This window comes from Euprymna scolopes, chromosome 36, assembly GCF_053919585.1.
Source record: "Euprymna scolopes isolate OS-2025 chromosome 36, ASM5391958v1, whole genome shotgun sequence".
In the NCBI taxonomy this organism is placed as follows: Eukaryota; Metazoa; Mollusca; class Cephalopoda; order Sepiida; family Sepiolidae; genus Euprymna; species Euprymna scolopes.
The window spans coordinates 85,131,549-85,155,845 of NC_136517.1; the positions used below are offsets into that span (position 1 = coordinate 85,131,549).

General features: G+C 35.0%; 1 protein-coding gene across 1 annotated transcript in view; it reads left to right on the top strand.

Moving 5' to 3' along the window:
• Window positions 1-24,297, top strand: part of LOC145260652 (integrator complex subunit 7-like) — a 116,768-nt gene that overhangs the window by 46,643 nt on the left and 45,828 nt on the right. Inside the window, exons 8-10 of the mRNA XM_080118988.1 lie at window positions 6,479-6,586; window positions 19,508-19,614; window positions 24,030-24,126. Coding sequence (XP_079975114.1) covers window positions 6,479-6,586; window positions 19,508-19,614; window positions 24,030-24,126 — 312 coding nt within the window. The remainder of the gene's footprint in view (window positions 1-6,478; window positions 6,587-19,507; window positions 19,615-24,029; window positions 24,127-24,297) is intronic.

A 24,297-nucleotide genomic window follows, 5' to 3' on the forward strand; every position in this document is an offset into this window, starting at 1 on the left:
ACGTTAATGAGATTCGGACGTTAATATGAGAGACAAAAAGAAGCAAGATGAGAAAAAATGAATTCTCGCTGATCTTGTACTTCCATGTGGAGAATTTAGATGAGTGATGCGCACAAAGTTATGTTGATTGTCGAATCGCGACAGTCCATTGTTCACAGCATGCTGGCTGGCTGGCTCAGCTGACTGATTTTGCAGCGCAGTGCCTTTCTTTATAGGTTTTGAACCAGCTCCAGTGAAAGCTGTCAAAAAAGATATTTTTGAAATTCGTTTTCTTTGAATGCCAATTGGATGAAAAGTAAACACTCTGTCACGTGGTATAGCCGTCTACTACATCCGTGTGAAATGCACGATTTGTATGAGTGTATATAACAGATGTACGCGCAACTGGAACACTCCTTATCCAGCCACTTTTAATGTTTGTGGCAAGTCGCTACATTATTAGAAAAAAGACTTACTTTATTGAAATTTAAAAAAAGATTCATAAACTTTAAATGAAAAAATATCACTTATTTTATTGATCTTAAAATATATATATATATATATACTAGCAAAAGTACCCATCGTTGACTGGGTTCAAAAACAGCCTACAGAAAATGGGCTCTGATTTATCAAAGTATGATAGGTTATGAAAAGGAAGGGTTGTAAAGAGATAGCTTCGAATTTTGGGGTATCATAACCAAAGCAAAATATGATGAAAGTAAAAATAAAATAGATAAACCCCATAATTTATTATACCATACCTGTTCACACTGAAACACTTATCACAATATTCTGTGGATCTATATTAAAAAACCTTGTTAAACTTTGTGACATATTTCCATTCTATGGAGGTCAGGCGCGAATGAACACCCCCATAATTTTATTATACCATATTTCTTCAAACTGAAACATAATTATCAAAGTATACTTACACAGATATATATGAAAATGCTTTATTAAAGTTTGTGCCTATTTCCATTCTATGGAGGCCAGGCACGGACACAGACCCTACAATTTTATTATACCATCGTAAACGTTTTTTTTTTTGTAATTTTTTATTTCCATACTTTGTGGACCAGGCACGAACGCAGACCCCACAATTTTAATGAACCACCGTTTTGCCAGATCAAATATACCCAATACTGTGTCTCGATACATCTTCTATCATTATATGTAATCAGTTTTTTAAAATAGTCAACCATATAGGAGCCTATTTGTGACCAGACATACACAGACATTCAGCTTTATCTTTATATTATATTATATATATATATATATATATATATACAGTAGAAACCCGGGATATGGTGGCCCTAGAATGTTTTTTTTTTTTTTTAAGGTTATGATGTGAAATACAATGGTTTTCTGGTCCCTGGTTATGATATTTGCCCTGCCTTACAGTGTTATTTATAATTTTATTTGATTATATACCTGTGTATTGTATTTTGTTACTAATTTTTAACATGTACTGTATAAAATTTTTAACATGTACTGTATAAAATTTTGCTTAGGCCCCGCCATAGTGAATTCACCTTACGATGCCAAACCTGGAACAGATTAATGCCGTATCCCAGGGTTCTACTGTACTTTTTTTTTTTTTTTTTTTTTATTATTATTACATTTTCACCCTAAACAAGGCATATTGCCACTTTGTTGTAGGGGGCTACTATCAGGGACATGGGCATCAGGGGTACTGTGTAGGGAGTTAGGCAGCAAGATATTGATTCACGTTGCACTTGAACTTCTGCATGTTAGTACAGTTGGAAGCAGGAACCCAGCAGGGAATTCCAAAATCTAGCTGTCCTGGGGAAGAAACTACTGGAGTAGAAGGCTCTCTTACATCTAGGGATCTCTACTGTGAAGGGGTGGGATTTAGCTGTTTGTCAGGGGTATTTATGTCGAGGGGGCACAAGTGCTTGCAGTTCGTCAGAGCAAAGTACTTGTAGAAAAGGCAGAGGGATGCAACATTTCGTCAATGTTTAGATGACAGTTCAGGACCTATCAGATTGGCAACTCTCTTTTGAACCTTGTCTAGGAGCGAGAGACTAGTGGTAGATGCACCAGCCCAAATATGACAACAATACTCCATACATGGGCGAATGGTGGCCTTATAGAGGTATAGAATACTTTTGGGTGTTAGTATCTTTCTAGCACGGTAGAGAGAACCTACCTTCTTCACAGCGGTCCTGGTGTTTCTCTCGATGTAATTGTTCCTGAGAGCGTTAAGCCGAGAAGTTTAAAGGATGTACTTTCAGATAAAGAGTCATTGGCCATTGCCATTGCTGGTAGAGAAGGTTTCTTGTAGTGATTGAAGGAAACGAGTTTTGTCTTGGCAGCATTGAATGTGACCATCCATTTATGTCCCCATTCTACTACAGATTGGAGGTCATCCTCTAGTGCTTCTGCCATTTCTTCAGATATGTGTTCATTTGTTTTCCTGTTGTGTCTGTTATAGAGTGTGGTGTCGTCAGCATATATACCCATCTCACAGACAATTTTGTCAGGAAGGTCATTTATGAATATTAGAAATGAAATGAAAAACAACGTATATTTTATTGAAGCTTTAAAAAAAAAAAAACTGACTCATTCCACAAGAAATGTATTCATGAAGGAGAGTTGTATGTCCAGCTAGAGAGGAATGGGCTGGGGAGCGGAGAAAAATGAATGGGTGAGAAAACGAGATGGAGAGAGGGAAAAAATATAGACGTAGGAAGGTAGGAATTTTGATAGAAATTTGTTACATTTTTGCCCCAGGCCATGACGGATAACTCTGCTAGTATATATATTTATTTGAAAATGGATGACATTATAAAGGATGAAGGGTAGGTTTTGGTAATTACCATTCATTCTTTATGATGTCATCCCTTTTCAAGTGTGTGTGTGTGTGTACTATATATATATGTGTGTGTGTGTGTATATGTATATATATATGTGTGTGTGTATGTATATATATATGTATGTATACGAATGACCATCTTCAGCGTCATGTCTGTTTGAGCGTGTGAATTCGCTGGCAGGACTGAATAGGTCATTTTCAGCCTCATGGACTTTCAGTGTCTGAGAGAGTGGCACTCGTCTGACAAGACGTTGTACTTATCGTGTATATATATATATAGGCTACCTGGCATTGCCCTGTTGTAAAATATGCAAAAATATTATATTATAATTAATACAGAAACTGAGACATGTGCATGCAAGTATTATCTAAACAGTTCGTTTATAAGTGAAAAAAAAAAAAAAGTACTTGAGCTGAGATCGGAACTAAAACCCAAAGACAGTGAGTCAAGTATGATAACCATTGCACCAGCTTGACATGATTTTTAAAAAGTGTTTTCAAACCAACTCCTACTTAACATAAGGAAGTCATATTTCACAACCGTCATGCGCAGTCATGAAACGGCTGAAAACATAAAAATCCGTGGTCTCCCACGTACCAACTTTTCAATTTTGACCCCTTAACAGCTCTTTTATCCCGGATATCCCGGATGAAAACTGATTAAAAAGTTTTCCATATGCCTGAATACTCTATGTATCAACTTTTAAGACTGTAGATCAAAAATTAGTTGAGAACTCTCCTCACGCACGCACATACATTCTCACTTTTTTTTACATGATAGTCACCATTTATCACGGCCCAGAGGCCACTCGGGGATAAGGGTTATTGCGTGTACAATAATCAATGGGATAATATCGTAGTAATCATTAGTAATGGAGATTTGATAAAGTGTCTTAAGGGGGGCGGTTTATCAGGAATTTGTTTATTTTGGACTTGAAGACATCCAAGTTGTAGTCAGGTGGGAAACAGGTAAACGGAAGAAAGTTCAACAGGCATGCATTTCTAAGAAAGAAGCTTTGTTCATGGAATCTACGTTTTGATTTAGGCACAAATAAGGAGTGGGGAAAATTATTGACAGTGGTTTCAGCTAGACGGGTGTTTTTCGTGAAAGATTGGCAAGGGGGGGCAGAGATTGGAGCTCAGACGAGCACTTGCCATGGAAATAACGATAAAACAGAGACAGGCTTGCAACATCACTGCTGTGGAAGAGAGGTTGAAGGGAAGAGAAAAGGGCATCCCCCCTCTAAGCCACGAAGTCTATTTTGTACTCTGTCAAGGAAGGATAGGCTGTTTTTAGCAGCTTCTGCCCAGATGTGGCAGCAGTACTCCATCCTTGGATGTACTTGGCTTTTATATAGATAGAGAATTGCATCAGCAATGAGATAGCTTCTGGAGTGGTAGAAGGATCCTACCATTTTTCCAGCGACCTTGGCAACAGACTTGACGTACATGTTCCATTTCAGGTCAGGAGTATATATATATAAGTATATAGACACTTGAAAATTATATAAACTACTTGAAGCTATCTACATCAAAACTCAACAACCTACGATAATAATACTGCCTATGAAACCAGTAATAATATTTTAAAGTGCTTAACATAATATAATGTTCATCCTGTGATTCTAGTTTTGGCGTCACAGAATTTAAATTCTTAACGTCTTTCCTGGAACGGTGTGAAAATGTTCTATCGGCATCTAATTTCAAATGTCCATTTCACAACTAATTTTGAAATTCACTTCATTTTTCTCCAACTTTTTGTTCATTTGTTTTCACACCTGTTGATGATTCAACAAAAAATCGAAAACTGTTGTGACGCATGTGGAACTTACATTATTTTGATTTTAACACCAAAAAACCATTAGAAAAATCGAAAAAAAGTTTTAAAAAAATATAATTAGTCAGAAGCTTTTTTTTTTTTTAACAATGTTTGCTTAAAAGAAAAACTTGAATACACACTGTGTGTATTTAAGAAGTTTTTCATTTAAACAAACCTTGTTAAAAAAAAAGCTTCTGAGATCAGAACTAAAACCCAAAGACAGTGAGTCAAGTATGATAACCATTCCACCAGCTTGACATGATTTTTAAAAAGTATTTTCAAACCAACTCCTACTTAACATAAGGAAGTCATGTTTCACAACCGTCATGCGCAATCATGAAACGGCTGAAAACATAACGTATACACACACACACACACACTGTGTGTATTTAAGAAGTTTTTCATTTAAGCAAACATTGTTAAAAAAAAAAAAAGTAAGACACTTTATCAAATATCCAATACTAACTATTACTACAATATTATCCCATTGATTATTGTACACAAAATAACCCTTATCCCCAAGTGGCTTACGGGCCTTGATAAGTGGTTATCCCGATGTAAAAAAAAAAAAATCAGCTGTTTTTGTTTTTCAATTTTAACTCTTTAGTTTTATTGGCTAAAAACCAAATTGGAAATATGCTATAGGTTCAAATACCCTATATATCAAGTTTAAAATCTGTAGGCCAAATATTGAGAGGATTTTTGTAGAGTTTTCGCACACACATCGACAAGGTCATTTTTATATAGATATACAGATATATATGAAAATATTTCTGTGTGCTAAATCAAATTTTATGCAATTATGCAGAATGTAGAAACTATGCATAAATAGAATTCAGCGTAATAGTTGACTGAAACCAATCATCTAATAAGAAACCATAAAAAAATAACTAATTAATCGACACTCATTTTTCAAAGGAATATGCAAATTAACCTTCATGTAGTCGCTCGCATATCTGTAGCTGAGTATGTAAAGAAATTTATTTTACTAATTTTGAAGTGGAAAAAGTAGGCTTTTAATATCAATGTCAGAGCATGAAAAAACTTAACTCTATAGGTATACTAGCAAGGGTACCCAGCGTTGCCCAGGTGTGTATGTGTAGCTGGTGTAGTAAGGAATCCCCTCACCTCCAAAAAAAAATTGGTAGTAGCGGGAGGGGGATCAAAACAACGGTAGGCAGTTTGGGTGGAGAGAGAGAGTTTTTTTTTTGTTTTTTGTTTTTTTGTAGCGGTAGTTGGCAGGCAGGCAGGCAGGCTTGAACTTGTAACATGAAAGAGAAAAAGAAGGTTAAAAAAAGAAACGTAACATCTTAGCCGATGTCTCCATGGCAAAACCGGAAGTTGTGAACATTGAAATTAAGGCTGGTCAATCGAAAGGAGACAATGTCTTGCGAAAATATCGGCAAAAAAGTCAATCCCTCCCTGTAGAAAACTGCCCAGTTGAGGGTGGAGGAATTAATGTATTTGGCCAATTTTTTTATATTTGTCGTCCGAAAGATCGAGGTTTAAAACGATATTGATTTTGTCACGTTCTGACGCCTCTGTCAGAAATTTTTGCGAGACATACAAACACACACACACACATTGTTTTTTATATATATAGATAGAAGATGGATTAAAATTCTAATTGATAATTTTACCTAATTTTTAATGAAGATACTTAGTTTTGCCTGATACGTAAGTATATTAGAGTTTTTACTTGCAATGCGATTTTCACCTGTGTCATATACTGTATAAGCACCCTGTTTTTTTTTTTTTTTTTTTTTTTTTTTTTTAACCCAAATAAAAAGATGGCTTCAAAGGTGAGAATTTGTTAACTTTTTTATTTTTTTTTTTAATTTCAGATTCTTTACTCATCAAAGTTTGCCGGGAATATTGTTACCATGACGATCTTTCGTTGACATCAAAGACTGTCGAATTGATGACTCATTTGACCGTCCATCCTCTCCAAAGTAATTGCTTATATTTTTATTTTAATATTTATTATAAGACTTTTTTTTTGTATGTACGTGTAAATATAAATATATACAGAGAAGTGCAAATGTATGAGGGACGTTCAATAAGTAATGCCCCTGACCCACTTTCAGTTGTTGAATCTAGCTGGAAAGTTTGCATATGCAATGATTTCTATCTGTATAGATTATATGGCAAATTACAGCTCTGAAGTAATCATGGTTTATGATTTACAAGTGTTTGAACTGAGGTAGGTGTGAAATGGAGCCTGTTGAGTGTCGCACAGTGATCCAGTTTTGTATTTGAAAGGATGCACACCACAGAAGACTTTTGAGGAAATGAAAGAAATGTATGGTAATGATGTCCCATCATGTGGCTTTGTAAAACGCTGTCATCATGAATTCAAACATGGCTGGAAATCTGTAAAAACAGCTCACAGATCTGGTCACCCCCCCCCCTCCTTTTTCTGAGGCATCTGTCAGTCAAGTTGAGGTTGTCATTTTGGAAGACCGACGCATGACTATTCGCCAAATAGCCAAAGAGGTCACGAGACATACAAGGTGTGTGGAAACTATCACACATGACCATTTGTGTATGCATAGGGTGTCTGCCACATAGATTCACAGCAGCGAAAATGTGTTGAGTGCTTGAGGAAGAATTTGGAAGTGTGCCAAGAAGATGGGTCTTGAGTGTTATTTTCACAATGTTTTGGTCGATGTAACCTCCGACCTTCTTCAGGTGTGTCTTATCGGACTCGAGAATGTTTCTGTCAAACTTGGGAATTTAACCAGAATTTTGAACAGAACCCTTTATTTACTTTACAGGGGTAGCATGCTCTTGTTCTGTCAGCCATGACAGGATTGAGGTCCTAAGTAATTCGCAATTGTAATCCACAGGACCTGTGGCACAGTGGTTAGAGTGCTTGGAAAATTCAAGTGTGAAAGTGATAGTTTCCTGAAGGTTGGAAGTTCAATTCTCAGTGTGGGCAACCGAAAAATTCAATTGCGAATTACTTAGGACCTCTATCCAATCATGGCTGACAGAACAAGAGCATGCTACCCCCGTGAAGTAAATAAAGAGTTCCATTCGAAATTCCTTCCAAGTTCCTGAGTTCGACAGAAACATTCCTAAGTTTGACAAGATACGCTTGAATAAGGTCGGAGGTTACATCAACCAAAATGTTGTGAAAATCACACTCAAGATGAGAACAGTAGTCCGATGAATCCAAATAATATGAATAACCAATCCTCATCTCAAAAATTCAGAAACATAGATGAGCGGTGGTGGGATGCAAATTTTTTAAGAATAAGGAATCTACTATAATGTAGTTATGAATAGCGGTTTACGTAATCTTAACAACCGGTTCGCTGAACTCATAATATTTTAACTGGCTGAATCCCATCACCGTAGATGAGTCAGTTTTTTTTTTTTTTTAAATTGATTACACAGGATGAAACCTGGACCTACCACTCTGATCAAGAGACCAAAGTCAAGTCAATGCAGTGGAAGCACTTGGATTCATCATCTCCAAAGAAGATAAAGGTGCAGCCCTCTGCTCACAGTCATCTGGGATAAGGACGAAGTAGTGACAGATTTCCTAGCAAAGGGTATCACAATCATAGAAGCGTATTATGCTTTACATTTGAGGAAATTAAAAGAAACTATCAAAATCAAGAAACAGGGGAAAGATCAGCAAAAGTATCCTCCCCTGCAAGACTGCGCTTCCATCCACAATATGTCATCAGATCAGAAACTGTGAGAATTTAATCTTACGTAACCCGATGGTTCAGTACCTGAAATAACCCAACAAGAAATGGCACTTGGCTCCTCGATAGATAAATTCCATCCGTTCTGGTTAGTCTTGCAAAATAAGGTCAGACTGATTTTGCTGGCAAGAAGCTAAGTAGTTGAATCTTTTAAGAAGATTTGTTAGTTGGATTCAAGGTCTAATCTTATGGATCGTCCAAAAAGAAACACAAATAAAAAACACAGTTTGATAATTAATTATCAGTTTGACTCGAATAGTAATCTTAGACGGTTAATTTCCACCAACTCAAGAGAGTTCATGATTGAATTTCGGCCCTGTCGGTGGGGCATTAGAATACACTGACTGCCCCCCCCACTGCAGAGAATAAAAGTCTCTCAATGGGGCCACCTGTTGACCGTGGGTGGCAACCTGTAATGCCTAAGTGGTGGTTGAGCAAATCATGTTCAAGGTCCTATTAGGACATGAGGTGCAACACACCACTTTGGCCCTTACTTGGATTAAGACAGGTGGTTGGATAGGCCCGATCCAATCAATCGGTTGGTCATGACTAACACTAAATCAGAAAACACAACAAGAAAATATGCTCACACTCCCCACATTAGGCAAAAACTGATTTAGTAAGCAGTGGCTGGAGGGTCAATCAACTTGTTGAAGAATGGATAAAACACGGCTGGAAAACCAACATCTTTTCTAGAAATGAGGCCATTAGAAAGGACAAAGGAAACACGGGTGCTTGAGTCCATCAGCAGGAAGAGTATACTTCTCCTGTATCCTTGTGGTGTTGGAGCGAATGGGTTCCCCCCACCCACCCACACTTCCCAAATAGGGCTCCGAGGCGGATGGGGAGCAGGAGAAATGAAAAATTCAAAATATTTAAATGGCAAATAAAAAGCCTCAAAAGAAACCATTGTGAAGTTTCAGACAAATCTAGTTCAGATTCAGAAACAGAATCACAATACCAAAATCTTGTGCAAAATCTACCTTTTTTTATAATCATTGAAGCAACCAAAGGAGAACCGATAACAAAAGTGTCCCCCTTCAAAATAGAGAAAATTTTCTCGAGTACCAAACCAAAAATGTTAAAAAAAACTAAATAACGGCACACTACTAGTGGAAGTAGAAAGCCAAAAGCAAATAACAGAAATGTTTAAATGGAGACTTTTTAATAACCAAAAAGTAAAAATCTATCCCCACGAAACTTTGAATACTAGTAAAGGAGTAATCAGGAGTTCAGAACTATCACTGTGCTCCTTGGAAGAAATTAAAATTAACCTAAAAAATCAAAACGTTACTGATGTAAAAAGGATCCAGATTAAAATATATGGTGAAACCATCGATACAAACTCTTATATTCTAACTTTTAATACCCATCAAATCCCGAGTAACATCAAAATAGGATATGAAAAAATCAATATAGAACCGTACATACCAAACCCTCTCAGATGCTACAACTGTCAAAGGTACATCATCGAGACCGGTGCACACGCTCTCCAGTATGCATGAGGTGTGGAGAAAACGAGACCCACACAGATTGCCAAAAAGATCCAAAATGTATTAACTGCCAAAAAGGCCATAGTGCAAATTCAAAAGAATGCGACAAATGGAAGAAAGAAAAAGAAATTATTAAAATAAAATATACAAAAAATATAACCTTCCAAGAAGCTCGTGACCTAGCCGGAAATATAAAATACTCAGAAATAACAACAAAAAAAAAACATACAGCATACCACCGGACCAAATAACCAAACAACAAAAGCAGACCTATTAAACATCAAACCAGAAGACATCATTAAATTACTCAATAAAGTAAGGGAACTAATGGAAGAATTCAAAAAAGCTATAAAACAAATAAACAATGAAAATAAAGATTACAAAACTGAACAAAACTCCCAAACCAAAACTCAACCCAAAAGACCCCAAAGTGCTACAACACTCACAGAAACAACCCCTCTAACCGAAAAAAAAAAAAAAAAAAAACAGACACCAAAAAGTGCCCATGAAGGAAAAGGAAACAAACCACCAACCAACAAAGAAGCTAAAACCAAAATAAACAGACCACGTTCATCTTCCAGACCAAGAGACTCAATCCAAAACAGATTTGAGGAAATGGACACGGAAGATCGAAGATCAGACACGAACGACTAACAAAAGTCAAAAACAAATACATAAAATCTAATCATAACCCAAAAAATCATCCAATGGAACTGCTGGGGCCTAAAACCCAACATAAATGACTTATTACTTCTTATAACAAACCATCAACCAGCCATCATATGTCTCCAAGAAACCTTTTTAAAACCTGAAGATAAAATAAATATAAAAAACTACAAACAATACAACCACATCCACAACACCCAACAGAGAGCCTCTGGAGGAGTATCTATACTTATTAGAAATAATATCCCACAAAGCAAAATATATCTAAACACTAGTATTCAAGCCATTGCTGCAGCAGCCACACTACACAGAACTATAAATATCTGCACTATCTACATCCCACCCCAAGATCCAATAGACGAAGCAGAACTGAACAAAATAATAAATCAGTTACCAAAACCCTTCTTACTGTTAGGTGATTTCAATAGTCACAATGATATATGGGGATCTGCATACTCGGATAAGAAAGGGAAGAATCTTGAAAAAATTATTAACGACAATGACTTGTGTATATTAAACAATAAATCCAACACATACCTTCATCCCGCTTCAGGCACCTACTCAGCATTAGATTTATCTTTGTGTGACCCTACTATCCTCATGGACTATAACTGGAAGGTTCTAGAAGATTCATGGGGTAGCAGCCATTTTCCAGTGATTTTAACAAATCTAAAAGAAACAAAAACCCATCTCTCCCAATGGAAAATAAAAAAAGCAAATTGGGAGGAATATAAAAAAAAACGCCAACAAAAACTCTGAGAAGGAAAACCCAAATAAATCCATAGAATACTTCTCTAACACTTTACTAGCCATTGCACATGAATGTATACCTAAAAGTAGCAGAACCAACAAACAACAAAGACCCTGGTTTAACAACGAATGCCAAAATGCAATTCGCCAACGTAAAGCTGCCTTACGAAAGTTCAACTCCCAACCAACAAAGTACAATTTAAACCTTTTTAAGCAAAAAAGAGCAGTGGCTCGTAAAGTTATTAGAGAAGCAAAAAGAACATCATGGAAAGACTATATAAATAAAATAAACTCGAATACAAACCTCAAACAAGTGTGGAACATGGTAAGGAAAATTTCGGGTAAAAACTCACCCTCCCCTTTAAATCATCTCCTACAAAACAACATCAAAATAACGGAGACAAAAAATATTGCGAATCTTCTTGCTGAAACCTTTCAAAACAATTCCTCCAGCAAAAATTACAGTCAATCCTTCCAAAAGATAAAACAAGATACAGAAAAAAAGATAAATAAATTAAATTTCAACTCAAACAACAAAGAAGAATACAATTATTCTTTTACTAAAAATGAACTCTTAAAAGCCATAAACGAAGCACATAATACAGCTACTGGGGCGGATGAGATACATTATGAGTTTCTGAAACAACTTCCTTCCAAATCTATAACACATCTTTTAAACATGCTCAACAAAATATAGTTCAAGGGAAAACTACCCAATAGCTGGAAACATGCTATCATGATCCCCATCACTAAACCAGAGAAAGACAATTCAGCTCCACAAAATTTCAGACCAATTGCATTGACAAGTTGTCTCTGCAAAACATTTGAAAGAATGATAAATAAACGACTGAATTGCCAACCTACAAAGTGGTTTCAGAAACAAAAGAGGAACAATGGACAACATAGTCCGATTGGAGACCTTTATCAAAGAAGCATTCATTAAAAAAGAACATACAATAGCTGTCTTTTTTGATTTAGAAAAGGCATATGATACAACTTGGCGACAGGGTATAATTAAAGACCTTTACAACCTTGGATTAAAGGGCAGACTACCCATACTAATAAAAGATTTTCTATCTGATAGAAGTTTTAAAGTAAGAATCGGACCCACCTTATCAGACACAAAAATACAGGAAGAAGGAGTCCCACAAGGATGCATTTTATCAGTTACGCTATTTAATATAAAAATTAATAATATCGTAAATTGTCTAAACAATGGGATAAATGGCTCCTTATATATGGATGACCTTGTAATCTGCCATAGATCCAAAAATATTCATACTTCAGAACGCCAACTACAAATGTGCATAAACAAACTAACACAATGGACGATAGAAAATGGCTTTAAATTTTCAACAACTAAAACTAAATGTGTCCATTTCTGTAATCATAGAAAAATGCATAATGACCCTGTTCTCAATCTAAAAGGATAAAAAATCGAAATAGCTGATCAACATAAATTTTTGGGATTTATTTTTGATAAAAAACTCTCCTTCATCCCTCACTTAAAATATTTAAAACAAAAATGTTTCAAGACTCTACAACTATTAAGGCATATAGCAAATACTGAGTGGGGATAAGATTGCTCATCACTCTTAAAATTATATAGAACTTTGATAAGAACCAAACTAGATTATGGAAGCTTCATATATGGTTTAACCAGAAAAAGTTACCTTAAAACTCTAGATTCTATCCATCACACAGGATTTAGACTTGCCCTGGGCGCATTCAAAACCTCTCCGACAGAAAGCTTATATGCTGAAGCCTATGAACCTCCACTAAAATTGAAACGTGAAAAATTAGGCTTACAATATTATCTAAAACTAAAATCAAACCCCAAAAATTCTGCCTATCAATGCACTTTCAATCCCAACTACACACATCTATTCAAACAAAAAGAAAATGCAATTAAACCCTTTGGTCTCTACATGGAAGAAACAATAAAATCACTTACAGACAACTCAATAGATCAAACCAGCATCCACGAGGAAAATCTCCCAGAACTTCCACCCTGGCTGTTAAATCAACCTAAAATTTCTCTAGACTTGACAATATATCCTAAATCCAATACTCACCCTGCAGACTATAGAGAAAAACTAAGCAACATTCTGGATACTTACCCAAATTGGATACACATTTACACTGATGGTTCCAAAGATCAAAACAAAGTGGGATGTGCCGCTATTTCAGAAAACACTATTCAGCAGAAAAGGTTACCAAATAACTCCTCTATCTATAGTGCAGAAATTACAGCCATAAACCTGGCTCTAGATATTATCATCAACCAAAACTCCAAAAAATTTATAATATTTGTAGACTCATTATCAGTAATAGAATCAATCAAAAATTAAACAATCCCCTACTCATCAAACTGTTACAAAAGATCCATTCTATCCTGCAACACAAAATTTTCTTCTTTTGTTGGATTCCCAGTCACTACGGTTTCCGTGGAAATGATAAAGCTGACATGGTGGCTAAAAATTCCTTAAAGCTACAAATAAACAACATAAAGGTCCCATATACTGATTACAAACATTCAATAAACATTTTTATCACAAAGAAATGGCAAGAAAATTGTAACAACTGCCAAAACAACAAACTCTTCCAAATTACTCCTATACTTAAAAAGAACCCTCTAGATACCAGAAAATCACGTAAAGAAGAAGTAGTCTTATCACGTATCCGGATAGGACACACATACATAACTCATTCCCACCTACTAAAAAGTGAAGAAACCCCCCCCCCCTCCAAATGTATACCATGTCATGAACCTTACACAGTGACACACTTTTTACTTGACTGTCATGATCTCACATGAATTCGTCAACACTACTACAAGACTACAAGTTTAAAAGAACTCTTTGATAAAGAAAATCCTAGAACCATTCTAAATTTCTTAAAACAAGCAAATCTTTACCATAAAATATAAAAACCATCAAATAACAAACTACACCAAAACATTGGCCGAATATACCCAGCGAAACTCGATTCCGAAAATATCAAAAATTTAAATCTTGTATACAGCATTAAATGACCTAAAGAAGGTTGATATGCTGGTTAAACAAACAAACAAATCATGATTGAATTTGTCATCAATCCCATAGTTCACTAGACGATTTGAAGGCTGTTTAATTATGTTCAATGGTACAAAGACCCTTTTTTTAGTTGTCGATGCTTAAATGTCCTCCAGCAACTGTTTTTTTTATAATTCAGAATCTTGCCAAAAATGAAACTCGTGTCTTCTGGTGAAAGGTTTGGCGGTGACCAATCAGTGGTCTTGTCTCCTTCTGACAAAGCATGGACCTGTGACTATGAAATCCTTTCTTGAAAGTGTTTTCCAGATGATGCAGCCATGATTTCTGGAGTCATCTTGTGGTTGGAGTACCAACTTGGAATGTTCTGTTAAAATGATTTTCACAGCTACATTAAATGATGTAAGAAATACTTAACTCTGGAAGGTTCCTATGTAGAAAAAGATTAATAACAAGTTTCGTTGCTCTACTGCTATGACAAGAGGGTTAGGGCCATTACTTATTGAATAGCTCTCGTAGGTAGGTACACCATTATGAAAAGAGAAATCCTATACAGGTACTGGTACAGCTTTTGAACCAGACAGAACCAACTTTTTGTTTGACATCTTTCTACTGTTCATGTAAACGTACAGAAGATGTCGAAAATCAGAAAACTTGAGAAGCAGATGACAACTTTGCCGATAATTTGGTTTAAAATATCGCATAAATGAAGTCCAACAATTCTATTCTCAATCCACCCCATCCCTAAAAACGACACGCTAGAGTTCATAATTTTTTTTTTTTTTACATAGACATCACCATTTATCAAGGCCAAGAAGCCACTCGAGGATAAGGGTCAAGTTTTTGTCTGATTTAAAACCTATCCCGGTACCCCCCCCCTCTCAAAGAAAATCAGTAAAAATCGTCGTTCATTGATTATGTTCTTCACAATCTTTAGTTTATTAATGCAAAAAACATAATTTTTCCCCAAAAAATTGAAAAAGAATTAACTTTCCTGTAAAAAAAAAACAATTATTTAAATCATCTACTTCCCCAAATAGGTATAAACAATCACATATCCCCTTCACTCGAGTTTTGTAAGTGCGTGTGTGTGTGTGTATATATATATATATATATATATATATATATATATATATATATATATATGAGTAGGAAAGTATTTCTTCGAAACTCCGCAGATTAAGGACTATCCACTTATCTAGTGTTTCCTTTTCAGATTAAATATGTTTTTAACTCATTTCAAAGTGTTTTTTAACATGTTTTATTAACTGTTTGCTCATATATATATATATATATATATATATAATGTTTGAATATATGGTTAAGTGGCAGTTTTAGTCATTTAGAACTGCTTTAAAGCTTCACTCATTTTATGACCAAATTTCAAACAACTATTAGTTTATAGATCACCTTCTCAGCTAAATTGTGAAAAAAAAAATTTTCAATTTTCGTTCGGTAAAACAAAAGTTATGAATTTTCTGGTGTTCAAAACCGTAAAAATATGTAAGGAGGTGAATGATGCATTTTATGGCTGGTTTCTATAGCAACACATCGCTTCAGCGACTACTGTTGCTACTAATTCACTTCTGTCGCGGAAAGAGAAGTAACAAGTGAAACAGAATAAAAGTATGAAAAGGAGATAATTGGAGGATTTTATTGAAAGCAGACGAGTGTTGTACATTGTTATTACATATGCGTTTATGGGGGGAAAAATATAAGATTGAAATTAAACAAAGAGCAAGTGAATTTATTGGGAGCCTGGAAAAATCATAGATTACAATAGAAAAATGTGAGCATGAAAAATATGTTTAAGCTTAAACAGAAAAGTAAAATGATTAGTTGTTAAAACTGGAAAAGGACTAGAGGTTCTAATAAAAAATATAAATTTCTAACTTAAAATATTGCGGCATTAAGAATTTTATTTTAAAATTCAATTCATAACATTATATAATCAATTTTTAATGCTGCAATATTTTAAATTATAGATTTATATTTTTTACGAGAATATCTTGTTGTTTTCTTTTGCAGTTTTAACTAGTCCTTTACTTTTCCATGTTTAAGTTTAACCATATTAGTTTTCATGCTCCCATTTTTCTATTGTAATATATATAAACTGAAGGGTTTCCACATTTTAGTCTAGTCAGTATTTGTTGTATTACGTATGTGTTATATATATATATATATATATATATATATATATATATGAAATTTATTACTGTGCGTCCAGAATGAGTTTACATATTGTTTCAGAATATATATATAAGCCTGAGGAATCCTAGTGTGGATGAAATGCGGAATATTCTGTGTAGCTTAATCGCCCTATATATTTTATAACTTACCATATATATATATATATATATTTACCAGTAGTGAAAAAACCGGACTAGAGTGCTCAATGTGTAGTCAGAGCAGTATATAGGAAATTTATTACTGTGAGTCCAGAATGAGTTTAGTTGGATATTTCCTCTCTTTGAGGATCTTCCTCTAGCTGAAACAATATGTAAACTCATTCTGGACGCACAGTAATAAATTTCATATATATATATATATATATATATATATATATATATATATTAGATATTAGATCAACCTGACTGAAATAAAAAAACATATTTTGAAATAAAATGTTTAAATTCAACGTTATTTCACGCGGTTAATGGTAGCCAAATGGATACAGTCTTTGCTAATCAAGCCTGAGATGGCTTGTGTTGCCGGGTTCAAATCTATTGACTGGTGTTAATCGTGACACCCTGCACTGAAGATTCCCGAAAGGATGAAACACTAGTGTCTGTAGGTATTTAATTATTATAGTAAATATATATACAACAAATACTGACCAGACTAAAATGTGGAAACCCTTTGGGCCTGCAGTTGGCCTACCAAACCAGCAGAACATCTGATGAAATGGATAGTTGTACATTGTTGTTGTATACATAGGTATATACAAGCAAGACCGCCTCCCCTGAGGTCCGTAAGCATATAGAAGATGTAACAAATACTGATCTTATAAAACTGGACTTTGTCACCTGATATGCATCATGAAAGAAGCATATATATATTCACTCGGAAACGGATAACATCACAAAGTGTAGTGTAACGGAGGGTGGGGAAATTTTGTTTGTTGCATGTATATCACATTACATGTGTCTCTTTGTCTTTATCTATGTATGTAATCGTGATATGTCTAGTGTCTATATCTGGCCGTGTTTATAATGTCTTATATATGTGTGTGTAACCAAACATTGACATACTTTTTTTTCTGCCTCTTGGCTTTGTCGCTCGTAGCTGCAAAGAGAACTGCATGCACAAAATAACAAGTCGGAGGCTTCCTTTAATTTATGCTTGGTTTATTTATTTCTCGGTCTTTATTATCAGCTGTTCTTAACTCTTTCTTGCATTTCCTTCTCCGACGCATCCTTGCACCAATCTCAACACGTCTGTTCCACCCAAAATCGGAAACCAGACTGACTTGCATGTGAGAGAAAAGATATCTTTCTCTCTCTTTCTTTTTTTCCACATTCTCTTTCACACGAACCTGATTGACCTATTTCAGGCTGCTATCATCAACCCCAGCTACAGAGTTTAACATACACCAGCAACTTAACTCTTGAATTTTCTTGCACTAAACCTCACAGCAAAATCATAAATTTCAACATGCCAGCATAACCTGAGATAGATTACATATCAAAAAATGAATGGTAGTTACTAAACGCAGTTCAACATCACAAAGGATGAATGGGTGTCAGCAAAAGCTGTAGACATGTTAGCTTGGAAGTTATTTATCTGTCTCCCATTGCGAGGTGATATGACACCAAGGTCAGAAATCGGATTGAAGAACACCCTGGTCTGCAAAACATGTCTGAACAGTCCCCGTCAGGAGTCCTCAGTAGACACATCTTGGGCGATTAGCAATAAATTAACCCCTTCTCAAAGAGAAGGTGAAACTTGGGAAAATGAACCTCCTAAAACTACAAAGGACGAACAACATACCGCAGCCAATTAGGAAAAACACATTTCAAAAACTGGCTTAGACTCTGTTGGAACAGCTCTAACTGTTGCCTGCTCTTTTGACATAAGTTGATAAATTAACGGTCATAAAAATTTATGTTTATATTATATATTTAATAATGATATTTATGCAGTTTTGTTGATTTTTAAATGATAATACAGTTAATAACGTCTTCACCCTTGAAGATCTTTTTCCTTAGAAAATCGTCCATATATTTGGGCATAAATAAATATTTATTTATTGTTCTTAGTAATCTACGAACATACATGTTTCGAGGTGCTACCTCTCATCAGCAGAGTTTGACTGTTTCTAAGAATTGGACCTTTGACGATATGTATTATAGTCTGATATGTTAACCATTATGCCACAAATCCTAAATCACTGAACGTGTTTGTTTTTTATCGTTTTTTAAACTCCTGTGGATTTTTTTTGTTGATTTTTAAACAATAATACGGTTAATAACGTCTTCAACCTTGAAGATTGGATACAAAACCTATCTAAGAACACTGCCAGGCAAAGACAGTACCTTTGTGTTAAATTTCATAAAACTCAGCCCAACCATTTTCGAGTCCATAGGAAATGAACTCTCACACACACACACATAAAGTTCCTTTTATATAACAGTAGATATTTTATTCAATAATTTTTTGTGTAGATACCTATTTTTGCCTGATACGCAAGTATATCAGAGAATTTCTCCAATTTATTTGGAACTGTGATTTTTTTTTTTTTACCTGTGTTATTGATATATCCTAAGGTGGCCTATTAATTCGGACAATCAAAGATAAATTATTCCATGAAAGGAATAAATAAATATACACTGTGGTTTGAATACTGAAAAAGAAGTTTATTTATGTATTTACATAGAGACAAATACAGCGTGTTAATGTTCAGGGAGGAAGTCTTTTTTTTTATACAGGGTCCGGTGAAAACCAGTGACTCGGTTCCTTGTGTAGAATGTTCTGGGTTGGTTACCTATCTCCACATAAGTTCTGTACTGTATAAGCACCCTGTTGGGCATTTATGACTGAAACTTGAACAAGTCGGGCATAAACTGAAGTTTATCTGCACCAAGTTTGGTTGGATTGTAGAAAAGTTTGTGAATTTTATTAACGATTCCATGTGTAGGTGGCTTTTAATTTGAGTATTCTGTACGTATTGGGATTTATATGGATATTTTTTTTTTTTTTTTTGTAACTAATAGAAGATAAAGAGAACGAAGAACTTGTTAGCGATACGAAAGGAGCCATCCAGACGGTCATTCTGCTTTCCGTTGTTGACAGTACCCCGCGAGCTAAAGCAGCGCTCAAGGTAAGATTTTTTGATTGAAATCTAATTTTGATGCAACCATACGTAACTTAACATGCGGCCGCAACCGAGATTGAACTTGCTACACAAGTTTGTAGTGTAATTAAAATGTTATCCGTAGCTGAATACTTGATGCTTCGCCAGGCTTATCAAGGGTATTTTTTTTTTTTATCATGACGTCACCACTAGATGGGTTGCCTACCTCGGTTTAAGAGAATCCCATCTACCCTCGAGAGAAGCGGAGATCGTGCCAGTTTCCCAACCTGGTATTTTACCTCGCAGTGCATACAATGCCTCACCTTCCCAAATGGTCACCCATCTGGTATTGGCTAGGCTCAACGTTGCTTAACTTTAGTGATTTGGCGAGAACCAGTGTGTCAGTGTGATTGTGCCGTGTGCACACACAAGGTAGTATCAACATGTCATGCAACGTGATTGGCACCAACCCTATGGATCGGACTGCATTGCATGCAGTCTCAACTGCTGTAAGACGCTACCTGGAGTTGCTAACCTGGAGTCTGCGGACACAGCATCTTAAATACCAAAACCAGATATTTATGAGAGTACTAGTTAATTCTCCATCGCTCTAAACATTTTCTCCCATCCAATCATGTATGGAGTATTGTTGTCATATTTGGGCTGGGGAATCTTTCATTTGAGCGTTCTTGATAAAGTACAAAAATGTATCTGTAATTTCATTGCTTTCACCCTTCTTTGCAACCTCTCTCGCACAGATGTAAGGGTGCTAGTCTCAATTTTTTCTACAAATACTATTGTCATATGTTCAGAATTATCAAATCTATTTCCTGTTTTTGTTTCAGTTCATTTGACTCATTGGTCTAGTGGTCTTCATCAATTCGCTGTTTTAATTTCTCATTTTAACACAACTTCTTATTTCTGTACGTACTAGACTACCTGTGACCCGTTGGGTCAGTATGTTATATTAGCTATGGAATTGATGTATGAGCGTGACACTTGTGACGTAAAGAAAATAGTTTTTTGTAACATAACAGAAACATTTCTATGAAAGTATATTAAAATTAAAAAAGAATATAGATTTCTTGGAGTCGTTCTGTTTATAATTGTTTATTTTTGAAAAAAAAAATTTACAGCCATTGAATTCTAAGTGGTTTGTCATACTTAAAGGTAAATGTGCACTGAACAGATACCATAATACTTAAAGTTAAATTCAAATGTTGGTATATCTTTTAACTTAAATGCGAAAAAAACAAAAAAACAATTGGGATGCTGAAAACATACACAGTAAAACAATACGTTTTATTGTCGCGTTGATTATTTTATGGTATTGTAGAAGAAAATGTATGACTGTTTTTAAGAAATGTGTATTAAAAAATGGAGAATAAATTAAAAAAAAAAAGGAAGGTGATGGGTAAATCGCCGTTGTAAAATGCTCTTATGGTTTTCAATGGGCTATAGTAGATTTACTTGTAAGAAAATTGCGTTAAAATTACTTAAATGTAATACGAAAATGAACAAGGTAAAAAAAAAAAAAAAAGCAAAAAGTATTTAAAAATGTTTATTTGGATAATTTAAACGTGAAAAAAAATTGGGACGCTGAAAACGTACACAGTAAAACAATATGTTTTATTGTCACGTCAATTATTTACTTGTAACGCAAATTAAAAAAAAAAACATTTTCGGGGTTATTTGTTTATGTTGGTAGTATAGAAGAAAATGTATTAATGTTTTTTAAGAAAGGTGTATTAAAAAATGGAGAATAAATTTAAAAAAGGAAGGCAGTGGGGAAATCGCCGTTGTAAATTGTTCTTATGATTGTCAACGGGTCAAAATTGATTTATTTGTAAGAAAATTGTGACAGTATAGTTGTAATACAGAATAGTTGCAAAACATCCCCCACCCTTCCCATGTTAAATAATAATTTCTAAATAATGGCGTTAATATTTCAGTGCACAGGTCAAATTCTGCAAAAGTAGCGATTTGTGTTTATTTCTTTATGCTGTTATAGGTATATGTTCATGTACGCATGCGCAACCGGAAGTCGTAAACCGGATGTTGGGTTACAACACCCGTTACAAGGTCATTTGAGTTTTATAATTATATAGATTTCCAAGACCTGCAAATTTGTGGAAATCTCATCTTGCTGACTGTTTTTCTCCTACCTATACCCTTGGTTTTTTAAGACTAAGGTCAATAGGCATCTGCTCTCTTTGTGATAATCATCTTTCGTTTTTGTTAGCTTTTTACATCAAGTTGCTTCACGTCTTGTCTGGAGTGATTTCCATAAAAAAAAAAATTAAATGTTTCAATTACATCCACGTAGAGTACTTGCAAAAATCAATTGTAAAAAGTGATATTCTCCTAAAGATTGAAGGTTCAATCCTCAGTGTGGGCGACCGAAAAATACGATTGCAAATTACTTAGGACCTTTATCCGATCATGGCTGACGGAACAAGAGCATGCTACCCCCGTGAAGTAAATAAAAGGTTCCGCTCAAAATTCTATTCAAATTCAACAGAAACATTTCTGGGTTCAATAAGATACACCTGGAGAAGGTCGGAGGTTACATTGTCCGAAACGTGAAAATCACACTCAAGATGAGAACAGTGCATCCACGTATATCTTTAAGGGGCTCCGTCCGTTAATCTATCACATCTTTTAATACACGTCTTTTAATACAAAGTTTTTAATACACGTCTTTTAATACACGTCTTAATACGTCTTAATATTATCGTGTAAATGGAAGTAACTGATTTTTTTGTCACACCGTTATTTCACTTGATCAATGAGACTGATTGGAAGTTTCCACAAAGACTACCTCCATCACATTTTTGAGTTATCGACAAGTCAGCCATGTTCCAATTGCTGTTCTTCGCTTGATTTGAATGCATACAAAATGACCTGACTGCTTGCAATATGGCTAGTTGGCTCAGACTGAATGAAGAGCAAACATGAGACAGTATTTTTTTTTTATTTTTTTTTTTACATAGGCCAAGAGGCCACTCGAGAATAAGGGTTAAAGTTTTTTTTTTTTTACCCCAAACAAGGCACATTGCCACTTTGTATAGAGCTGCTATCGAAGACGTAAGTTGCAGGGATACTATGTAGGAAGATGAACAGCAAGATGTTTGTTCACATTACATTTGAACAGCTGCATGTCAGTACAGTTGGGAAAGTAAAATCCCAGAAGAGACTTCCAAAGTCTAGCAGTTCTGGAGAAAACAAACTATTAGAGTAAAAGGATTTCTTACATCTACGGATTTCTACTGTGTAGGGGTGGAATTTTGCCGTTTGTCTATTTACATCGAGGGCGGGGGTACAAGTGCTTGTAGTTTGTCGTAGTATTCACCATTAAAATACTTGTAGAACAGGTAGAGGAATGCAACATTTCGTCGATGGGACAGCGATTGAAGCTTAGATGACAGTTCAGGACCTATCAGGTTGGCAATTCTCTTTTGAACCCTGTCCAGGAGCGAAAGACTAGTAGCAGATGCACCAGCCCAAATGTGACAACAATACTCCATACATGGGTTAATGGTGGCCTTATAGAGGTACAGGATACTTTCAGGCGTACATAGCTTTCTAGCACGGTAGAGAGAGCCCACCTTTCTCGCAGCGGCTCTGGCAATGCTCTCAATGTATTTGTTCCAACTCATGTTCCCGGTGAACGTCAGTCCGAGGAGTTTAAAAGAACTACTTTCAGGTAATGTATCTTTAGCCATTGCTATTGGTGGTTGAGAAGGTTTCTTGTAATTAATCAATATTGCCTGCTGTTGCCCACCTTGGAGTCTGGGACGTGTGCAACATCTTACATACCATCATCATCATGAAAATGTTGATGGGATATTTAACTGAAACACCAAACTAGCTGATCTCCATAAAAGTGAACAAATGTATGGATTGAAATTACTGACCATACCCATTTCAGCCAATGTCCAAATTTAAAATCTAAAATTATAAAAATGTTATTTTATATCTTTTTTTTTTTTTCATATTTTTTTAGAATTTAACCAAATTTAAAAAAAAAAAAAAATTACAGAAAATTTTTGTGATATATGTATCCGTCACAGAATTAAAATGTCATATTTTAAAAATCACGTAAATTGATCAAGTAATTTTATTTTATAAAGAAAATCGTTTTAAACAAGTAATGTGACTTCATCAGCATTATAAAATGTAGTAGGTATAAATCATTGTTGAGTTATCTCCCTTGATAAGATTTTTTTTTCATAATGGTGAGCGAGATAATTACTTTTCAAATGTTCACAAAATTTGATTTACTTACTTAAAAATGAAACTACTTTATCAATTTACATGATTTTTGGAATATGGCATCTTTGTTTTGTGATTAAAGAATTTTATGTATTTTTTTTTTTTTTTTTAATTTGGTTGAATTCTGAATTAGAACCTATTTCTTTTTCTATTTATTCCTTTGGCAGCTGAGCCTGATGTGTGCCGTGAAGATGTGCCAGAATTTTCCTGCTCTCAGCGTTGACTTTATTGATACGATTGCGAGTCTGTTCCAGTCAAATTCGGGTAAGAGAACTGTTTCCATTTTTAACAGTTTCTTTTGTTTCTTTCTTTTTTTTATTTTTTTAAATTTATTCTTTCTATATTGATAAACCTGCATAGTAACCTACTTGAGAGTGGCCTACATAAATAGAAGGCTGTTCTATTAAAGTCGCATGATCTGCTGACGTCGAAGAA